Source organism: Amblyomma mixtum, chromosome 3 (assembly GCF_055824585.1).
Source record: "Amblyomma mixtum isolate Tamu chromosome 3, ASM5582458v1, whole genome shotgun sequence".
NCBI lineage: Eukaryota > Metazoa > Arthropoda > Arachnida > Ixodida > Ixodidae > Amblyomma > Amblyomma mixtum.
In genome coordinates, this window is record NC_143014.1 from 187,486,866 (window position 1) to 187,508,627 (window position 21,762).

The window sequence follows — 21,762 nt, forward strand, 5'->3', positions numbered from 1 at the left end:
GTGCAGAGGACAAATACAGTGCGAACAGTAGCATTTGAAACTCGGTTTTAAATGCAGTTATAAGAGCTTAAAGCAGCGTCTACCCACGCCGTGGTGGGATGTCTCTATCATATGCTACACCTCCGTCTCCGTGCTCTTGCAGTGGCAACAAAGCGCGCCTCTATGAAAAACTGCATGTCTGATTCCCTTCATTGCAACAAGACCTTTTAACGGCAGCCCTTCGGTGGAAAAACGTCCTCGCCTTCAAGCGGTAGGAAAAGTAAAGCGTGCTGTTCTTTTCAAAGTGACGGTGAAAAAGGGAAAAGTACACTTCCCTGGTAGAAAAGCACCATCTCTGTCAAAAGTTCCCAGGTCAGAGCATTCGCTTCAGGGCATTGCAGCTAAGCTCTAAGGGCACCGCTATCACTTTGAAGGTGTAAATGGCTGGCGAGGAATGCTGCTCGCTGGACTGTATGTGGCGCGCATGCGCACTGAGCAAGTGGTGGCGCGACCGCTGTTCGGAACAGTCCAAGGGAACACGTGTCTTAACTCTTCCTTGTAAATAATGCAGAAGTATCTGCGACCCACAGTGCAGGGCCGAAAAGTAACCCCGCTACAATACCGATGGCCTAAAAAAATTTTAACATCGGTACGCCTCAATTCCGCGGAGCACCAATGAAGGATTCGCAGTAAACAAGTTAACCTGTTCGCATGCATCACGCACCCAGGCTTGTCTTCGCGGTATCTCGGCGCAGCAGCAGTGGTCGTGGGGCGACTGATGGAGGTAGTAAACATGGAGCCGTACTGCCCCGAATTTATCTCTGTACCAATGGCACGCTGTTGAACTAACCATAACTGCAAACCACACTAATCGTGCACGCATGTACCATAATTATGGCACCACTCACTTTTATTATGAAGCATCAGAAAACACATTTACCCATCCATTGCACGTGAATGTCGAGATGCTTCACTGCACTTCGACGCGGCGGCGGTTCTGCCGCGCTACTCGCCTTGCGGGCATGACGTGCTCATTTAGCTCACAGGAACACCGCGGTTTCCGGGCTTGAGAAGCATTGACCATGCACTGCCATCGTTGTTTGCTGTATTCATGCGTTACATTACAACGCTTGCGTCACGTTTTTTATCTGCAGCGTTACTAACAGTGTTGCCAATTATTCTAACTATGTAATGTTTATCGTTGTATGATGGCTTCGTTGTATGTATGTCGTGTATTTATGTCGTGTATTTCATATGTCAACTGTTACAAAAGTAGCTACTCTCAATGTCAGCTTTATGAATATATACGCATGAGTAAAAGTCAGAGACCCCATCAAGCTGGTTCTTTCTCCAGCTTTTGGGCAACTCTCCAGAATTCTGCACAGATGTCGATTAAACGAAACTGACCCCATCACTAACCGTCGAGAGGCACGGACGAAGTCTTGAAAAGCTGCGACGGCAGATCAGACGTTTACCAAGTCAGAATTTGGACAGTTCCCCCTCCGACCGAGGGGCTAATCAGTCAGCAAGAAGAACCCGCTGCGCGACCGAGAACTGCATCGCTCACGGCCTATAGTGACGCTGACGGCGATTATTGACACCGCGATACGTAAGAGAGCATACATTCCAGCAGAGGGGCAAGGGCAGCGTTGCGTTGCACTGGCCCCCCTGCTCACGACCTCCTTCATCCGTCCCCTATTTCTTGCGCGCCCTGAGGTTGCGTCAGAGAAAAGGTACACAAGGCCACGCTTAGTCAAAGTTTTTTCGCTGGTGCGTACGAAAACACGTGTTTTGTGTTGGCAAATTTTAAAACGCGCAGTTGGATGGATGTATGTACGTGACTTGGCGCTTGCAGCGGAGCGCGTTCTGATATTTTCAGAAGAAACTACCAACGCATGACTTTTGTCGCGGTCCAAAAGAAGTACGATAAGCATCATGAAACTGCTTCCTCTCGTATGTTCTGTTTTAGTAGGTTTCAAGGATGAGTTCTACGGATGAGCTCTCGAAATGGCTTGCGCATCAGTCCTCAGCTAAGGTGCTAGGTCTTGCTCAAGTTCCGTACCTTGGGATGTATTCCCCATTATTATTTGATATAAAAATAGCGCGGACGTAAGCTTACAACTTTCACGCCGCCATCGCCCCATATGCTTAGCAGGAGAGAGTTCAAATTTCGGAAAATTATAATTTAAAGAAACGCTACTTAGGAATGGTGACAGAATAAAAGTCACTCCTATTTCAACATGCTATGCTGCACTATTCGCAACTCATAGAACTGCAAAAGAGCAGCACAGAAGACTAGCAGAAACGACATGATACGGCACTGTGATCCGCTGCTGTGGTCTCTTGAAGAAACCTAATAACAGTGTGCGACAGTGCGTCGCTACGTACTGAGGCGTCACTTGTTCCTCAGTCACGCGCAGACTCGCAGCTGAGGATCATTCTTTTTTTTAAAGAGCGGTGGTCACTGCAGCGAGCGAAGAGTGAGAAGCTGTCCAGAGGCCGGCGCCTGCAGGCGGACTCACCCTGGCCGAGGCGGCCCCGACGAGCAGCACGAGCGGAAGCGTGGGACCCACGAGGCGCAGCGTCATCTTTGGCGGCGACGTGACAGGGAGCGCAGGGTAGGACGCGGCGGCACTCCGCAGAGGACGGCGGCGCGCGTCAGCAGGCTACTCCGGAGACGGCTGCAACTGGGCCGGGTGGCCGCGGCACTCCTGGGCGGCCCGCGCGCTGCTGCATGCTCCTCCTCGGCCGGCGGCTTCCGACGCTCTGGCTGGTGAACGGCACGCGCCACAGCCGCTGCCGCCACTCTCTCGCCGCCCGTCGGCCACCGCGTCCTCTCCACCGACGACGGCTCCCTCCCCACAGAGCTTCGCAACAAGAACAACAGGGGAGGAGGAGAACGATCAACACCATATCTACCAGATTGTTTCGAAACGCACGGGTCAGAATTACCGTTCCCTGCCCGATAGAGGTCGTCGCTTTCTCCTTGTTTGTTGCTGAAGTGAGCCACCTGTTTCCCCCCTTTTAAAATTCGTGCGTGTGAGTGGGCCAGTGTAGCGCCCGAGACGTCCACGCTATATTCAGCTGGAAGGAAACAAGAACACACCGAAGTGACTACGTCCTCACAGCTAGCCCCCACGAACCACGGAAGCTGAGCACGAGCCTGTATCAGCAGTCGGGCTGTTGCTGACACTCTGCAATGCTAACACCTACTGTTGCTAGAAGTACTATACACCTCCACCTAGGATTCGCTCAAGCTATGCGATGTACACGCGCCAGTGTGTAGAACAAAAAAGCAAAGTCTACGTCCCACCCTGTGATCTTCAAAGTAGCAGCGCTCCACGATAGCGCTGAATACTAACCCTGTATCAAAGATTGGTCACTTCATCCGGCACCTTCTTTCGTGTTAAGGAGGGCGGCGTCTCAAAATTGAAATTAGCCCCGATTAAGGTTCACATTCCTACTTGAAATCCCCACGCGAACCTAACAAAAAAAAATTACGATTGGGCGTAAGTCTTGGAAAGAAAAAAAAGCTAGGTGTTTCAGGGAAGCCCACCACTAATTTTTAAAGATAGGGTTTTTGAGGACAAGAGTAGCATGTCGCGGCATAGTGATACCAGTTTGAGAGAACGTCAAAGAACAGACGAATCATGTTAACTATAGTACGGCGGTTGCCTAAATTCTCATAGTTAACTTTTTGACTATTACCGATGGGCGTCTGATTGCAAATAAAGATTTGTAGCCTGCTGTAAGTAATAGCCATATCACTTTCCAGAACTTCGAAATCGCCATTACCCTCGCCACTGTGACTCAAAAAATTGTGGTCGTTTCTGGCGCCATTCGAAAACCGCGCGCCTGCGGGGAACGCAAAGCGACGCCCATGAAATCGCGACACTCAGTGACGCACGTACCACGTGACAGTCTCTGCCCCGCCCGCGCTGGAGCAACAAGTGGCGGGGGAGCGGAAAGCACTGCAGTGTTGTCCTGACGCTATCAGTCTGCGCATATAGAGTCTGCGTATATAGAGAGGCTAGTTTTCCTAGCCCAGTCTCCCCACCGTCCTTCATCAGATCTGCTGTTACCTGATCCTCACCAGCTGCTTTTTGGCTCGTGTGTTACCTGCCTTTATTCGCCGTCCTCGTCCGGTTGTGAGCTTAAACTTTCATGTGCTTCAAGCAATGCGGCCTCAGTGGCTCAATGGTTATGGCGCACGGCTGATAACCCGAAAGACGTCGGTTCAGACCCGGCCGCAATGGTCGCATTTTGATGGAGGCCAAATCCTAGAGACCCGTGTACTGCGCGGAACGTCAGAGCATATTAAAGAACCCAAGGCGGTCGAAATTATCCACAGCCCTCCACTACTGCGTCCCCCATGGCTGGCACCTGCCCATATTCAGCAACGACGAAAGAGACTACAGATTTTTTTTCCTTCCCATGTGCACGGTGAAAAAAAAAAGGACATTCATAGCGATTTTTTCTCGAGATTGCAACATGTTGCGCAGCTTCTTGCCAGTTCATCACTGTCGCCTTCAACTCCAGGTACCAAAAGCCTTGCGCTGTCTTCCATAGGTTGTGTATTTTGAATGTCTGCATCGTGCGGATACTCAGTGACTGTCAGCGTCCGCATAACCGTCTTCCCTGCTACTTTCGCTCCTATAGGTAAAATATCAGTCGGCCCCGTGATACTTCTGCGTCAATGAAAAGGCAGGCTACCAATACACGACGCTGGTAGTGATTCGGACGACGCTTACCACTGCAAGAAATGGTTCAGTGACTGAATTCTGGTAGCTCGCAGCTATCGGGGAGTACACACAGATGGCACTATAGCGAATGTACTGCATGCTCAAATAAGCACATTTTTGGCGCTCGTGCTTATTGATGCGGAAATTAAAAATGAACTGACCCGGGCATGCCCGAAATCAAACTCAACTTGATTCTTTAATGCAATCGGTAAGTCGCGGCGCAGAGAGAAAGAAAGAGAGGGCGAAACTCGCCGTCGGCCCCCACGATCCTTAGCCGCATTGCTGGGCAAGACGTAGTGGGTCTGTCATACTGCGCCACTTCAAATATAGCGCCGAGCTCGTGCATCAAGCCTGTCGTGTGAACGCTTCCCTTTCTTTCAAAATTGAAACAAACGAGGGGCCGCGGAAGGCTGCTATTTTCGTACGTCGGCAGGACTATACGCATCCTTTCAGTCTCACCGCACGTTCGAGGCCGGGTTTCCGGCGCCCCACCATCCTTCCCTCTCTTTCCCCTATCATCCTTTCTTCGACTGCACAAAAGAGGCGACACATCAGAGCGAATGTGGCAGCACACACCAACAGCGTTTTTCTACGTTTCCGTGATAGACACGATAACTTTCCAGAACAAGTGAGCTGGACGTATACATGTACAATGACGCAGAGAAGTTAGACTCTATATAGTATATGCAGTACAGCCTTCTGATGGCGATATTTCTTTTATTTATGATGGCGATATTTCTTTTATTCACGAAAGGTATGGCATGTACACATTTTAGGCATTTGTTTCATGCTGAATATAGAATATGACTTTTTGTCACGCGAGCACTTGTGCCGTGTCCTTCTTTTGCCTCGGTATCCGCCTTGTCAGTGCGCTTCACTACTTTCTGAAACCAGGAACCATCTTGCTCATTGAAAAGTTTCGAGAGAATATGATTGGTTTGGTTTTATGGGGGTTTAACGTCCCAAAGCGACTCAGGCTATGAGAGGGGCTCCGGAAATTTCGACCACCTGGGGTTCTTTAACTTGCACTGACATCGCACAGTACAAAAGACTCTAGCATTTCGCCTCCATAGAAATTCAACCGCCGCGGCCGGGATCGAACCCGCGTATTTCGGGTCAGCAGCCGAGCACCATAACCACTGAGCAACCGCGGCGGCAGAATATGATTGGTTTGAGAAATCGATCGCTTGAAAAAGAAATTGTTTAGTTCATCTTTCGAGAACGATGGGGAACATGCTTTTTCATTCAACCTTCTGATATTTTGTTCGTATTTCCAAAAAACGTCGCTTTTTTCTACTACCTTTTGGTTGTGGCTTGAACATATTTTTATGTAACTTATTTTATATATTATATTGTATTTATTTTATGAAATGTATTTTATGATTTCCTATTATATGATATGAAGTATATTACTTTTCATTTCACGTGCAATGAGGTTTTATTTGTTGCTCGCTTTGTATGGTACATTTTCATGCATTGATCTCTTCGGAGACGCTGCCGATGCGTTCAGCTCCGCCGTATTGCCATGCTTACTAGGAGCCAGGGCCCTTGTCAAGCTGTTACTAAAGCCTTCAGCCCCGGTTTCCTTCTTTTTTAAAAGGAAAATAGAAATTAACTGAACTAAATTCCACATGTACTTAGCACACTATTATTCTTTAGTAAGTGCTGCACTGCTTGTCGCCCTGATGATTTTACTTTGTATTTGCTTTAGGGGGGGGGGGGGGATGCAAATGAAAAAAATTACCCGAGGCACATAGGAACCTACGTGTAATAAACGCGAAAGCACGGTAATTCTTATTTCAATTCTATTACATTTCTATTATAATTCTATTCGAGCTCTATTATAATTATATTCTATTCATTTGTAGTTGGTAAAGTTGTAAGCACTATTACTGACTATTACTGGCAAACGTTTCGCATTTTCCCTCTTTCGATGACGTCGCACAGTTTCAACCAATCACAGGTTTTGAACGCCACATTTTGGGCGACGCGGGGTTTTCGTATCTACGGGCCATCGAATGCTATAGTATAGATAAAGCTCTTATATAGAAGGTGTTTCAGCTGAGCTGCGTCAAGCTTTAAAAAACGACAACGCGCTCTGCGAAGATTCCTATAGTGAAGGTTTGTAGCCAGTGGTATTGACCAGATCAGCATATACTTAAATGCCAATGATTTGGTAATTAACAAAGATAAGTTGGCTAACTTTTATTGTAGGTGGGGGGGGGGGGGGCGGTCCCGCTTCCCCACCCCCAACTTTTCTCCAGAGGGGCAGCGCCCCCATAGTCTCCAACTGTTATGGCTCAGATCAGCATCAGATTTCTGAGAAACCCTTTAATTTTAGGGTGTTTTTTAATGTAATGCACAATGTGGATGAGCAAGTTGCCTTCGTAACCAGTGTTAACTGAACTGACATCTCGCGTAGAGCCAGTGTTAAAGCTTTTCGTTTCGTCGCCTAAAAACAATCATGCCTCATCCGAAGTTGTTGACTAACTGAGCCCATTTCATGAGCGTGAGTAGCGGAACTGTAACAGGCTATGCGCAAATTTTTGTAATACAATCAACACATGAACTTATTCTCGCTTGTTCAGCCTCTCCGCGCCGTTATAAGGCGCTGACAAGCCGGCGGGTGGATGGTCGCGCGATACTGTTAAGGAACTGGCCGGGTGTAAATATGTCTTAGTAAAGATACCCATTTCAAGTTTTTTATGCATTGAACAAATGCACATTTCAGCAGTGTACAATAAGAATAAGTAAAAACAAAATTGACTGACTTTTTGAATAGAGATATTCAAATAATCAACAAACAAAAAGAACTTGAAGCCCTGCCCCGTTCTCCACCATTTCTCTTCAGAAAAAATATGTATATATTTCCTTCCAAAATAGTTGATGGCAGCAAAACCTCAGGAAAATCAGTTAGTCAGGTTTGCAGCGCAAGAGAGCAAAGGTTATTTTTTTTTACAGACGTATACATAGTACTATATTTTGTACGAAGTGTCACAATGCTTGGAAATCACAACATCGAAACATCAGGAATGGCCGAATGGCTACACGAGGGATTAGGCGATCATATATACATTTTTTTGAAGATGCACACGATGCTAGACATACAGAGAACAGATGATATTATTAAGGGTGACAAAGCCTTTCACCCACCCACCCAGCAAACCAACCTCATTGTTTTGAAAAATATGGTTCGCTGCGTTCGCTAACGAAAATTAAAAAAGTAACCTAATTGTACTTTTTAATTTTTAGTGCGAAAGCACTCGATACAGTGTTCCTTTGGTAGGGTGGAGACGCCCACTGTCCGATTGAAAGACGCCGTTTTGAATCACAGTGGTTGCGCTGACGCCTACAATAGACAGAAATGTGCTAAAATTTATTCTGAAGGAAGACTTAAGTGTATGGAAGCAGTACTGAACGCTCTCATGTGTCAAAGACGCGGAAATTCTGAGTTCATCAAAAATACTTTGTTGCGGCTAAATGAACCTGTGCTTCAAAATGGCAGAGAAGGCACCAGCCTACCAAAGGAAGCTGAATCGAGGCACAGTAATTCCTATGGGTAAACCCCGTGCAAGATCTTTGGATGTTTGTGGGTTTGCGATGTGTGTGGCTTTGTGCCAAGTGAAAGAAGTAAATAAAAAGCAAATAAATATCTGCGACTGGCATTCGAACCCGCGGCGGCGCGAACCGATAAGCTTCATTGACCACTGCGTGAGAGCACTACACTATCGCGCATTTTCTTTTGAAGCGAAAGCTTCACTACGGGACCTCGAGCTTCAATAGCGGAGCGTGCAAATTTGACCTCCAGCTGAGTTAGAGGTCAAACCATCAAAAAGAGAAAGAGAAATTGAATCAATATCTATCACTGGGAGTCGAACCGGCGGCTGCGCGAACAGATCTCCTTTAAGGGCCGCTCAGCGAGACAACTAGGCTATCACCGCTTCTTTTTTCTTCAACATGGTATTTATTACAATTATGCGATGTTTATGTACATGAGCTATCTACAAATAGTGGCACATCAACACACAAGCACGAGAAGAGAGTCAATTCGGAGCACATAGCGAATACATCATAACACGCAGCCAACACGCCTCGTGTTAAACTGCACCACACTCCAGCACTGTGCATTGCAGAGCGTCGTCTTCATCGACTTCCATCTGCTCCGTCCCGCGGCACTGCCTGCTCACCGTCGTCTTCTACGTAGCACAAATCCGTGCTTTCGCTCCGATTCGAATGTAGTAAACATTCTCTGTAGTTTTTTTTTTTTTTTCAACTTGGTATTTGCTACACGAGGTTAAGTACAGAAAGGGGCTATGTGCAGATAATTTGCAAAACACACAGTTAGTGACTGCGTTGCATTAGCTTGACAGAAAACAACATATCTAAAAGGGCGGCAAAAATAGCTACCAGCTGCGTCAACAGCGGAAACGAGTCCGGTAGAAAGTCTTTTTCATCATAAATGTCTCTGAGTTAGATCATCACTCGACTGAAACGGCTTCCGGCTCAAACAAGAGGTTAAGCGTTGTGGTCCAGCATGCGCGTTTTCCACAGGCTATGAAGTTCAATGAGGAAAAACATGTCATATGATTCGTAATCAGGTTGAGTATACCCGCAAGGTAACGAATACTGTAGGAATTTAAAACAAAGTCTTTCTTCAGCGTCCTCTGCAGCACATCCAAAAACAAAATCGCATCCTTGCAGTTAATGAAAGAGTGTTCAATGGTTTCAGGTACTTTGTACAGACGGCAGTTAAAAGAAGGTACAAAGATGTTTTTCTTATGGAGCCACCTGCTAACAGGTAGAACTTCGGTGTTTAATTTATGGAAAAGCGTTTTGGTGCAAGGAGCCTTTTACTGTCTTTTAGAAGGAGTCACACTGTCTTAATTCCAAAAAGTACTGACGAAGAAAAACTGCGCTCAGTGGAGGGGCTATAGGCCCATCACATTGGCAAATGTGGATTACAAAATTTTTGCTAAAGCTTTGACAAATCGCCTACAATTCGCAATGTCGGTTCTCATTCGCCTTCACCAGACATGCGGTTTGAGAGGCTGCTCAATTCAAAGTAATGTATACATTGCGCGTGCAATAGTCGAAACTTACTCCTGCTCTCATGATCAGCTTGCTTTGCTTCAGGTCGATCTTGTCAAGACGTTTGACCGTGTTCGCCCTTCATTCCCGTTTTCCCTTCTAAAGCGAGCAATGTTGGGTCTACTGCTTTTAAAGTGGTGCTACTTTGCTGCAACAATTTCTCGACGCGCTTAATTGTTATTGGTCATTTTTCAAACCCTGTGCCAATCCACTCTTCTGTGAGGCAAGGTTGCCGTATGTCCCCGCTGCTTTTTACCCTTTATCTGGAGCCGTTTTGTTTGAGTGATCTGTGTAACGGTAATATTCATGGCTTCTCCGTTTTGGGTAATGAAGTCAAGGTGCTTGAACATACCGACAATCTTGCTTTTTTTCTGCATTGACAAGCACAACACTGACAAAGTTGTATCGACAATAGATCAATTTGGCATCGTCTCTGGCGCTCAGATGAATCGCTCCAGAAGTTCTGGCCTGTGGTTCGGTTCATGGGGCTCAGCACCACTCCGTTATGTCGGAATAGAATGATCGTGTGTGCCGCCTAAATATCTTGGCGTTCCACTTCATGCATTTAAGTCAAGTGCACACTATAGTGGAAGGAGCGGGTTCCGGTCGTCGAGCGTTATGCTCAGAGGTTTGTCCCGCATCAACTTTAAATTGTCGGTCGTACTTAGGCCTGCAACACCTTTTTGGCAACAGAAATTTATTACGTACTCCAGGTCTTGCACTGTGCTAGGCATTAGATCCAGCGTATTCATCGAATATTTGCGAATTTTATTTGGGCATCCATCTTGGAGCCGATGCGACATGATAATTTTTTCAGGCCGGTTTGTGCAGAAGGATTGGGCTTAGTTCACCTGTATGTGAGGCAGCTAGTTACCCGTTTCTTTTTTATTTTCATGATTGTTCTCATCAAATTATTAGAGCATTCTTGCAAATTAATTTCATGATCCTGTTTCGAAACTTAGTGGTTTCTTCAAATTTTACTGTGCACCCCTCTTTACTGGGCTTTATGCAGGAAGTTTATGCGTCTGTAAGGTTTTTGACAGTTCGATTTTCTAACGAGTACTTATTTTCTGTTTCGCGTAAGAGTATGTGCAGGGATTCGATAACGATGCTTTTTCCGCCGCCATTGTATCGTTCTGTGTACTTTGGCCTCAAGGGCCATGATGTGTTATGATGATGTGTATGATGATGTGATGATGTGTGATGATGTGTGATGATGTGTGCCATGATGATGTGTTAACGCGAATGTGCAAGATACCGATTCCTCCTTGTAGGCTATCGCCGCAGCCGAACACGCCTCGTGTTTAACTGGAACACATTCTCGGGCTGTGCATTACACATCGTTTTCTTCATCAACTAATGCTACTATCCAACTAATATTCGCGCTTTGAAGTATGTGGTGGTAGTGACAGAGAGATGCACGCTGCATGCGTTGACGTGGAGAACGCTGTGGCGGAAACACGGCACTAGAACAATGCGAGTTGGCGATGCCATCATTGCTGCATAAGCGCGGCACTGGAGCAAGCCGGCGTACATTGGGTAAATTGGCATTGACGATCAAAAAGTTGAAGACGCGCAGAACTGGCTCCCTCGGTCAGTGGACACCTCTATCGTGCTTTCAGGTTGCGTGGCGGTGGTGTCCACCTGCAAAAAACTGCGCTTTCGCACAATATTTCGTGCTTAGCAATGCTAAACCGCCAGCCATTTTTTTTAAATCCCATACCCTAAAGATCCTTTCGAGCATTATATTGCGGGGCGGGAGGACAACACAAAGTTACATAGGTACCAAATATTCCACCCTGTGAAATATTCCACCCCACACAGTGTGAAGAGTGCGAAGTTCGGCTGAAACTAAGAAATCAGTGCTAGCTGTAACTTACTCCCAGAACACAAATTCCATGCGCACAATCGAGCACATCACGGCTGAGAAGTTTAATTTCGACCACGTGGCGTTATTTAGTGCGTAGTGACATCGCACAACACACAGGCGTTGTTGCACTTCCATCGAAATGCACCCGCTACGGCCAGGATTCCATCCCACGACCTATAGGGCTCACGTACTTAAGCGCCATAGCCCCTTATCCACTTTGGAGGGTAAAATACAAGCAAAGTGGGGCTTAGACCATTCGCAAATGTGTTCAAAAGTCCGCAGGTTCAACTGCGATTTGAAGGTGTCGCTATATATTCATATATGCGGCTCTTCTACTGAGTACAAGGACGCGGGTTGTACTCGAGTACGTTAAAGAAGGTGGTCTACAATAATCCGGAGCCTTCCACGGCGTGCCTCGCGAAGCCACTCCCTCTGCTTTTGGAAGATTCGCTATTATCATTGCATTTCCACCGCACTTAAAAATGATAAGCGTACTAGGGCGTCAATGCAAGCGGATACTAGCGACTATACTTGACTCCGTAATCACCCTGGAGCTCCACTTTTCTCTGTAAACCCAGCCCCTGTCTTGAGATGGTTTGTCTTCCTGGCCCACAAGCCACCTCGAAGGACGGTGTCTTGTACGGCACGGTGCCGACGCTACGGAGTGAACCACAAGCCGAGGCCACAGCGAAGAGGCACCAGCACACTGCCCTTGTTCGCCGGCCCCGCGGGAGCCCCCAGACAGCCGCGCCCGGCCAGCCTCGGCAGAATCGTATGAAGCAATCAAGCCTGCAATGATCAAGGCAAATTGACCTCGACTGATAGAAACCGTTGATCATCCAAACGGCATGATACAATCGTCGACCGAATGACCCCTCTTCCATCGGACGGAATTTGCCATTCATCAAGACATATGTTAGAAGGGGCAGGAAAACCAAATAAAAACAAAAGTGTCCAGCCCGCACTCATCAGGACAGTAGAATCCTCAGTAGACAGCAGCGCCGAATGCCTCAGCAATTTCAGTTGGGTTTCTAAACAGCTTTTATCGAGTCCATTCATCGGCCAAGCGCCAGCCGCGCAAGAAAGCATTGTTGCGAAGTCCCTTCAAGTGGCTGCCGCCTTTGCTTATTATTTTATTCTCCTCATAAAAAAAAACGGCAGCTCTCGGCCTTCGCAGCTTGCGTTATAATGCCGCAACGCTCCATCGAAGCGTTTCCACACGTAAGTCACGGCGATGCCGGTACAATTAACCCTGCACGAGCCAGACGGTATTTCCTTGTTGTCTGATTGGCGGCGGGGAGTTGCAGGGCTTTCTCTGATTGCAACTGTATCGCACTAGGTTCATTTCAATGCCCCAGTCTCCCCGCGATACGTACGTGCTCGGAATATGAGAGCGAGAAGGTGTAGAAGCCACATTAAACGCTCTTAGTGGGTCACATCCGAAACTCCGTCAACCTCTGCAGAGTTCAAGAGCCAAATGGACCGCGAGACATTACAAGTACACTGAACTAGAGAGCGACACTATAATTGCGATGAACGCGTTCATACACCGTTTCATTCTCATGGCAACCATCGAACAGACGTATAGCCCTGGCAAAGGCACGTCTGCGGCCCCCGCATGATCCAGCCGTTGATCATTCAGACGCTTCGACTTGATCCCACAGCGCGCACTCAGTGTCGAATGATTACTTTACAGTATAGCAGGTGCGAAGCCCAGTCAAGGAGTGCAGCTGTCACGAGGGTTGTAAGAAATGCTCTGAATGAATGGAATTAAGGTCTCCTAGCTTGGGTGAGTGCCAGCTGTCAGTATTAGTACAGAGTATGGACATTGGAGGGTAACATTGGGCCTTGCGAGGAGCATTGAATAATCAGCTTTTGAAAGAGAGCACGCGGGCACGTCACAATTGCTGCGGAGGGGAATGAACCCTATTCCCCTTCTTCACTGGCGGTCGGCGGCCACAACGCGTTGTGCAGGAATGCGAAAGTACCGCTACTGAAAGGTATGCTGACACAATAGACCCCAAGACACCAAAATTTGGTTGCATGCTTTCTTGTTTGCAGTGATGCGGAAGACATTAGTTTAAAAGAATCACCGTGTTCCCCTACAACCGCTAAATAATTTATAAATTAATTTCTCTCATGTTGTCGCGGTTTCGCTTTCAACAACCGACCGATGACTGTGACGTCAAAGGTCAATACAGGCGACGTGAGGCGTGAAAAAACGGCGATACGATCACTGCTTGGAAGTTTTTTTTTTTTAATTCACTGAGAGGGTAAAGCCAGCCTGCCTCAAAAGCAGGAATGATGACGAATGAAGAAGCACCAACTATATCGCAGTTTTTTTTTTTTTTCATGCCTCACATGAAATGTGACCCAGGCATCGTTCGGCTGTTGAAAGCGAAACCAAAACAGCACGACAGAAGAAGTTAAAATATAAATTATTTGGCGATCTTAGGCGAATACCCCATTAGGATCCACGTGTAGTAATGCCTTACTCATCATTACAACGACAAAAACTTGCAAATAAGCGAAGTTTGTGCGCAAAAGGGTCAGGCGTTTCCGTTAAGTCTTGTGATGCATATACGCGAGAAGCGCCGCAAGTTTAGCGCTGTACGTACACAGGGCGAAACACTTGTCTAGAACACGTTCTGGGCGTTTTCGGGCTGAACACACGATATCTAGCGATAACATTTGGTTGAAAATGGTCTGTATGTAAGCATGTGTAGTTACACTCAAAGGATTTCATCGTCATTTTTTGCCTCCCTGGTCGCCGCTGCTTTAAGAGCTGCGGAACACACAGTTCGGTCGTTCTAGACAAATGTTTTCTCCTCTATACCTCGGCTGCTTTCCAACACCGCTTCCCGTGTACAAGACTGGCGCCCGGAGGAGCGGCAGGCACCGCTTCAAAGTTTTTAGTGCGAGAACATTATATGGCTCGTCAGCAACGAAACCCGGCGTCGGCGTTGACCAGCAGCAGTGGTCCCGCGGAAATCCCAGATGACGGCACCGTGGATACAAAGAAAAATAAAATTTTCCCTGAAGGTACAACAAAACCACGCTGCTTCTCGGCGAATAAAGGTGAACCTATAGTATATGTGTTGCCTCATGATGGAATGTTAATGAGTACACGTAAGTAGTCTTAAGTGCTCTCAGTAATTTCTTTTATAAGGTAGTCATTTAAGGGAATGTAAAAATGCAAGGGCTTTCCGTAAAGTGTGCGTGCGTGCGTGCGTGTGTGTGTGTGTGTACACACACACACACACACACGCACGCACGCACGCACGCACGCACGCACCCACCCACCCACCCGCGCGCGCGCGCGCACACACACACACACACACACACACACACACGCACACGCACACGCACACACACACGCACACACACACTTTACGGAAAGCGCACCTCTGGAATCCTAAACGAACAGCCGTTTCAAGGCAAATACGTGTGTCTTTTAAACATACCGTAATATCATCGCCCACCCCTCCGCCATCTGAAATTAATAGAAAAAGTGGGGTGAGCCATGTTTCGGGGACGAAACAAAAAAAATGGAAAAAAAAATAGAAAATATTTATTTATTTATTCAAATACCCTAAAGGCCGAGTCACACTGCGGAAACAGTCGGCCAACCCGCCCGACAAAACAGTGTTTTCTTCGGGTTGGCGATTCTGTCACACCGCGCCAACACGAACATTGGGTAAACGTGTCGCTGTCTCCCGCCAGCCTGTGTTGCCCACATGTGCGCCACTTGTTCAGAAGCTCTCTGTCACACCAGAAAAACCACTTCAATCGCGTTCCCCGGCGCTTCTCTGCTCTTGCTCGCGCGCTCTCCTCCGTGCGTGTGCACAGCCGCGGAAGCTGGAGACACCTTGCGCTGCCATAGCTACTGGCGGTTTTGCAGAATATCGGGTCAACTATGACCGTGCGCGGCGGCTGAGGTGCAGCCTTGCTTGATTCTGACTCGGGCGACGAGCCGCCACCGCAGAGAAACCGCGCTGGATGATGTACTGGCGGCGAAGGGCGCCTGAGCGAGGTGTTTTCGAAAACGTCATGCGAGAGAATTCAACACGGGCTACACGCGTCTACTTTCTGTGCCTTGTGTCTACTTCTACGCATTTTTTTAACGTCTTTATTTCTGCATTTAGTAGGTCGATACCTTGCGGCAGAACTAAGGTGCTTCATGGAGGTTGGGGTGGGGGAGTGGTTAAGGGTGGGGGTGAGGATGGGGGTGGGGGTGAAGGTCGGAGTGCGGGTGGGGGACCGGTGTCCGCTTCTTCCTCGAGGTAGTGTCGTCCCGAGGTCGGCTCCGCGAAGTGATGGCCTGGCCCTTCATCTTCCTTGAAGTAGGAAAGAAAAGTTCGCCAGAGCTGGAGTGCGTCTGATGGCCCGATGTGCGATGGCGGATCGACCCATTCCTGCAGGGTTCCAGGTCGAAGCCCGCCGAGGGACTTGAGTGCTCTCTCCCGTACTGCGTCAAAGGTAGGGCAGCTCCACAGGAGATGTTCGGCCGTGCCTCTGGCAGGGCACGTCGGGCACTGAGGAGTCGGGTATGAGCGCGGGTTTATGAGATGCAACTTCGCTGGTGATAGAAGCTGGCCGGTCTGGGCTCGGCGAAGGAGCACTGCCTCCACTCTCCGGAATGCGCTATGTGGACGGCGATATAGTTGCTCAGGGTTGGCCAAGTGCTGTAGTATGCTGCGACGATAGCGTTGTGCGCGATGCCATGTCTCCGCCCTATCCATATGGGGCGACGACGGGTGCGCAACGTCATTAGGGGGCCAAGAAGCGGAAACGAATGTGGATCCAGGCAAAGGTGCGGAAAGAGCTGCTGCGCGCGCTGCCTGGTGTGCCTTTTCGTTTCCAGTGATTCCTTCGTGTGCAGGAATCCATTTGATAATGACAGTGTAGCCCTCCTCTCGCAGGCGACGGGCTTCTGTTCGAATAGTGTTGAGAACGGCATAGTCAGCTCCCCCTGCGCGGCAGGCGGTGTACGCTGCTTGTGAATCAGTGTAGACATGGTAGGTGCAAGGAGCCGGATCTTGCCTTTCTACTATTCGAGTAATGGCAAGTCGTATGGCAATGAGTTCGAGATTGGTGACGGTGTGTTCCTCGGAAAGCCGTTGAACTACAGAGGTATCTGACACAGAATCGTGACAAGCTATAGCGGCGCAGTGTTGAAACTGAGCGGCGTCTGTGTATAGTTGGATGGCTCCTTCCTGGGCTAGCTTGTATGATGTCTTCTCGTGTCGTTTGGCGGCAGCTTTGCGCCTTTGAGGATTAGCCGAACTCATATTCTTTGGTAATGGCATACCGTCTACTAAGTCGATCAGTTCCCATGGCGGCGCAGCGGACGAAAGTGGCTCTAAGTTGTCAACGTTGTAGCCTAATGCCCGCAGGATCTGTCGGCCAGCCGCCGTTGTGGACAGACGGACTCGCTGGGCTAGCGATTGCTGCTCTGCCAGATCCTGCAGGGCATTGATTTTGCTGCAAGCGTGTAGGTTCACTACTGGGCAGTACTGCGGCAGACCAGTAACCAGCCGCATCGCCTTGCGATTGATTCGCTCAAGCTGAAGGCGTTGGGTTGCGTTAAGCCGCATGTACGAATATGCGTACAGGATTTTTGATGTTATGAGTGCCAGGGTAATCTGACGGAGCCCCACCTCCTTGATTCCCCATCCACGCGCAGAGACGCGGCGCATAAGGTGTAAAGCCTGATGACAGCTATGCATCGTGTTACGAAGCCAGCTTTTGGCTCCTCCGTCCTCGTCAATAAGCATGCCGAGTATACGGATTGTTGGTTTCCGGCAGATAACTGAGTGCCCTAAATGAAGAGAGATAAGTTTGCGTTCGACCTCGGCTCGTACTCGCGAACCATTTAAGACAACCACATACTCGGTTTTTTCGGGAGAGGTTTCCATTCCACACTTCTTGATGTATTCATGGACGGCATTAAGGCCTGTTTGTAGGGCTAGTTCTTGCTCTGCAGGGGACCCTGAATTAGTCCACAACGTTATATCGTCCGCATACACGGCAAAATTAAGACCGGGTATCGACGACAGCATTGGCGGGAGACCTGACATAGCAATGTTAAAAAGAGCCGGTGATATGACAGCGCCTTGGGGAACACCTGTTTGGTTACGTTGCCATTCACCCTGAGTATCTCCAACCATTACTGAGAAAGTTCTTTCTGCAAGAAAGGCTTTCACGAAGCGGTAGAGGTTGCCGCCTATCCCCACTTCCTGTAGCCGGCGAAGTATGGTCGAGTGGGGCACGGAATCGAACGCCTTTTTGACGTCTACCCCAACAACCACTCGGAGCTGTGCGCTGCTAGGGTATGCGAGAACGTCGTTATAAAGCCTTCTGAGAATGTCTTGGGCACAGAGCCCTCGACGAAAACCTACTTGCATAGGAGACAGGACGTTGTACTTGTCTAAGTACCATTCAAGTCTTCTTAGAGCCATACGTTTCATGACCTTACAAAGGTTGGACGTCAGCGATATTGGCCTGAGGTCTTGTAATGATTTGAAGAAAATAGCGCCAGAGCATGCAACCCACGAAAAGACAAGGACGAGACACACAGCGCTAACTCACAACTAACTTTATTGAAACCAGGCAGCGCCTTTATATGGCGAAGTATCACTGAAAAAGAGGGAGGAGGGCAGGAAAGGTAAAGATATCAAAACGACCATCACAGCGAGCACACACGAGGAAGCGGTAACCAAAACAAAAACAAAAAAAGTCAACAAAGATTATTTAAGGGCGGCATCTAAGAATTCGAACTCGGATGAAAAAAGTGAAACAGATGGGGTGCTGACACACCTATTGCCAAGTTTTCTTATGTGAAAAGCCTCCAGACATTCACGTGCCTTCTTATCTGCGCTTTTGCCAAGAATCTTAGTTTGACTGAATCGTGCCTCGCATCCGTCGCAACCCATAATATGCGCTACCAAATGTGCATATTTATCCTTTAAATCTGATAAATTTCGGGCATGTTCCCCCAAGCGCTCGTTGATGCAACGCCCAGTCTGGCCGACATAGGTCTTCCCACACGTTAAGGGGATAGCATAGACCACTCCTGCGGAACACATGATGAATGGAGAGTCGTGCCTTATCTGGCAACCCCGCTTTCTTGAGCTGCAAATACGGGGGCACAGCTTTTTCAGCTTGTTGGGGGCGGAAAAAACGACACTCACCCCATGCCTGTTGGCCACTTTCTTCAAGTTGTGAGCAGTTTTGTGCAAGTAAGGCACCACCAACGGCTTCTGTGACCTGCAACGATCCTCTCCGGAGTTTCTTCGTGTTCCTTGCTTAAGTTTCTTTAGAAGGGTCTCGCAGACAGCAGTCAACACTGAGCAGGGGAACCCAGCCGCCGAAAGCCGGCTCACCTGATTGTGGAAGCTAGCCTGCAACCGATGCGGGCACGACTTTTTCAAAGAAGACTCCAAGCAATGCGACGCTATTGCTCTTTTCACCGTCTTTGAGTGCATAGAATCATAAGGCAAAAGGTCTTTCTTCGCGCGCGGGTAATAGCCCCAGCAAACATGTCTCTCAAGAAAGGTTAGTTTCAGATCTAAAAATTGTAAGACGTTAGTGTCAGGAAGTTCATGGGTGAACGTGAGCCCAAGTCCATGTTTGTTAAAAGCATTTAAAACTTCACCTACTGTAGAGGGGTAGGTGAAGGAAGTCTGCTTTTTTAAAAGCACTAAAAAATCGTCCACGTACCTAAAAACCTTTAAAACCACCCCCCCATTAAAAACTATGTCCAAAGACTGGTCAACTTTCGCTAAGAAAATATCGCAAAGGATGGGGGCCACACAGGAACCTATGCACACACCATTGCGCTGCAAAAAAGGCAGGTTGTCAAAACTTATAAAAGTAGAACTAAGATAAAACTGCAATAATGCGATAAAGTTGTCAACCGATAAACCTGAAGAATTTTGAAAAGACACGTCACCGTTTGCTTCTATGCATTTCGTTTGCTTCTATGCACTTTTTTCAGTGATACTTCGCCATATAAAGGCGCTGCCTGGTTTCAATAAAGTTAGTTGTGAGTTAGCGCTGTGTGTCTCGTCCTTGTCTTTTCGTGGGTTGCATGCTCTGGCGCTATTTTCTTCAAATCAAGTATGCACCAACTCGCCCAAGAAGAAGTGTTAATGTAGTCTTGTAATGTTCGACTTGGCTTGCCAGGTTTTGGAATCGGTATTACCACTGACTTCTTCCAGGCAAGAGGAAGATCACCGTTGGCCCAGTACTTGTTCATCTCTTTCAAGAGGGCAACTTTGTGTGACTTGGGAAGGTTCAGGAGTGTTGAGTAGCGTATATCATCCGGCCCTTGGGCGCTATTATGATTGGAGTCATACAGGGCTGCCTCCAGTTCGTCTAATGTGAAGGGAACGTCGTAATCGTTTGATGTACCTGATACGGGGTCCGCAGGCAAGGCATCTGCATTTTCAGGTTGGGGAAAAAATACCTTCCCTGCTTGTATAGCTAACTTCGCCGGGGAGACATTCAACTTTAAGGCCATGCATTGGGCAGGGGAAATTGGCTTCTTGCGTCCAAGGATGGCTCGAAAGATGTGCCAGGCCTTCGATAAGTTAGCTGCTCCATTGAGTGAGTGGCACAGCAGCTGCCAGTCTTGGAGAGCGAGCTGCAGAGTATACTTCTCAACTTCTTGACTGATGCGAGTGAGAGCACGCCTCCGATGGGGTGTCCGGCCTGATCGGCGATACGCCTTGAGAGCACGAAGCCTACGATTCCACAGACTCAAAAGGTGGGAGTCCGGCTTTGGGGCATCAAACTTGACTGAAAGCTTCGTTGTAGCTTTCTTCTTGGCATCGCTGATCTGAGTAATGAGCTCGTCTAACCCTGTGGGAACGTTCACCGTACCGAGCATTCTACGAAAATCGTCCCACGAGACATGCTCCTCTATTCGACGGCGTTGTTGCCGCTGTAATGACTTTCGCCCTCGAGGAGCCCATGAGACCACCACGGGATAATGATCACTGCCCATGACATCATCAGCCCTCGACCATAGGATCTCACTGGGATGAGACACTAGAGTCAAGTCTGGGGAAGTGTCTTGTTGACCTTTGTGCTGGCCAAGGCGAGTAGATAGCGTGAGGTCGTTGGCTATGGTTAGTTTCGCTCTGACAATTTGCTGCCAAAGGTGCCTTCCCCTAGCATCTGAGTGATGATATCCCCAGCTGCTGTGCATGGCGTTAAAATCACCCCCAACTACAACGCGATCCTGGGGATATATCCTTAAGAAGTGTTCTACAAAAGACATATCCACTCGATATGTCGTAGTACCGAATGATCGCGCATAAATTGAAAAAACTAAGGCTTGTTGGTCGCCATCTAAGCTAAGGCGTACTCCCGCTACCTCCTGCGTCTGCGTGCACCACGCGGAAGTATCTAGTTCAGTGTGGGCCGTGCGCGACAGAACAAGAACGCATGCCTGCCCATTGGCCATTGGAGGCGCAGATCGCGATCCTGGCCCGGGACGCCGGTGCTCTATGGAAGGGGTGCAGTAAGGTTTGTACCCTATTAAATTGGGGTTATTAAGGCCAGTCTCCTGAAGCAGGATAGCTAGAGGAGGCGTTGGCGTGATGGACAGTCTCCTCTGAAGTTCCGCTTGTTTGCGACGGATTCCCCGGCAGTTCCATTGCAAGAACCATATAGGAGAGTCCGAAGCAAAAATGTCATGTGGTTTCGCGCTAATTCCTGCCATTATTAAACTGGAAGGTACGCGGGAGTGAAGATGATGTGTGCCCAATTTCGGGCTCTTGATTCGGAGAAACCTGTGACATTCCCAAGAGTGGGAGCATACGCTTGATCACCTCGGCAGTGACCAGTTCGATAATGCGCGTGAGCTGGTTTTCATCTAAGTGTAGCGCACGCGAACTATCTTTTGCAAGATTCGTTTGCGCGCCGCGTTGCGTATCACGGAGTGTTTCAGCGTAAACCCGATGAATGCGCGCTTGCTTTGGTGCCGTCGCAGTATGCTCAAAAACTGCGGCTAGAGATGAGGTGGCATTCCTTTCACTATTGCTCTCAGATTGTGTGGAGGGCTTGTGCGCGCCT

At 48.3% G+C, this 21,762-nt stretch overlaps 1 protein-coding gene and 1 long non-coding RNA gene across 2 annotated transcripts in view; one reads left to right on the plus strand and one right to left on the minus strand.

The window, feature by feature from the left end:
• LOC149353012 (uncharacterized) overlaps positions 1–2,804 on the minus strand; it is an 80,432-nt gene extending 77,628 nt beyond the window's left edge. Inside the window, exon 1 of the mRNA XM_089582213.1 lies at positions 2,502–2,804. Within this exon, the coding sequence (XP_089438339.1) occupies positions 2,502–2,567 (66 nt within the window). The 5' untranslated portion in view covers positions 2,568–2,804. The remainder of the gene's footprint in view (positions 1–2,501) is intronic.
• The window catches only part of LOC149353013 (uncharacterized), a 46,571-nt gene that overhangs the window by 3,808 nt on the left and 21,001 nt on the right, over positions 1–21,762 (plus strand). The gene's annotated exons all lie outside the window — the stretch shown is intronic.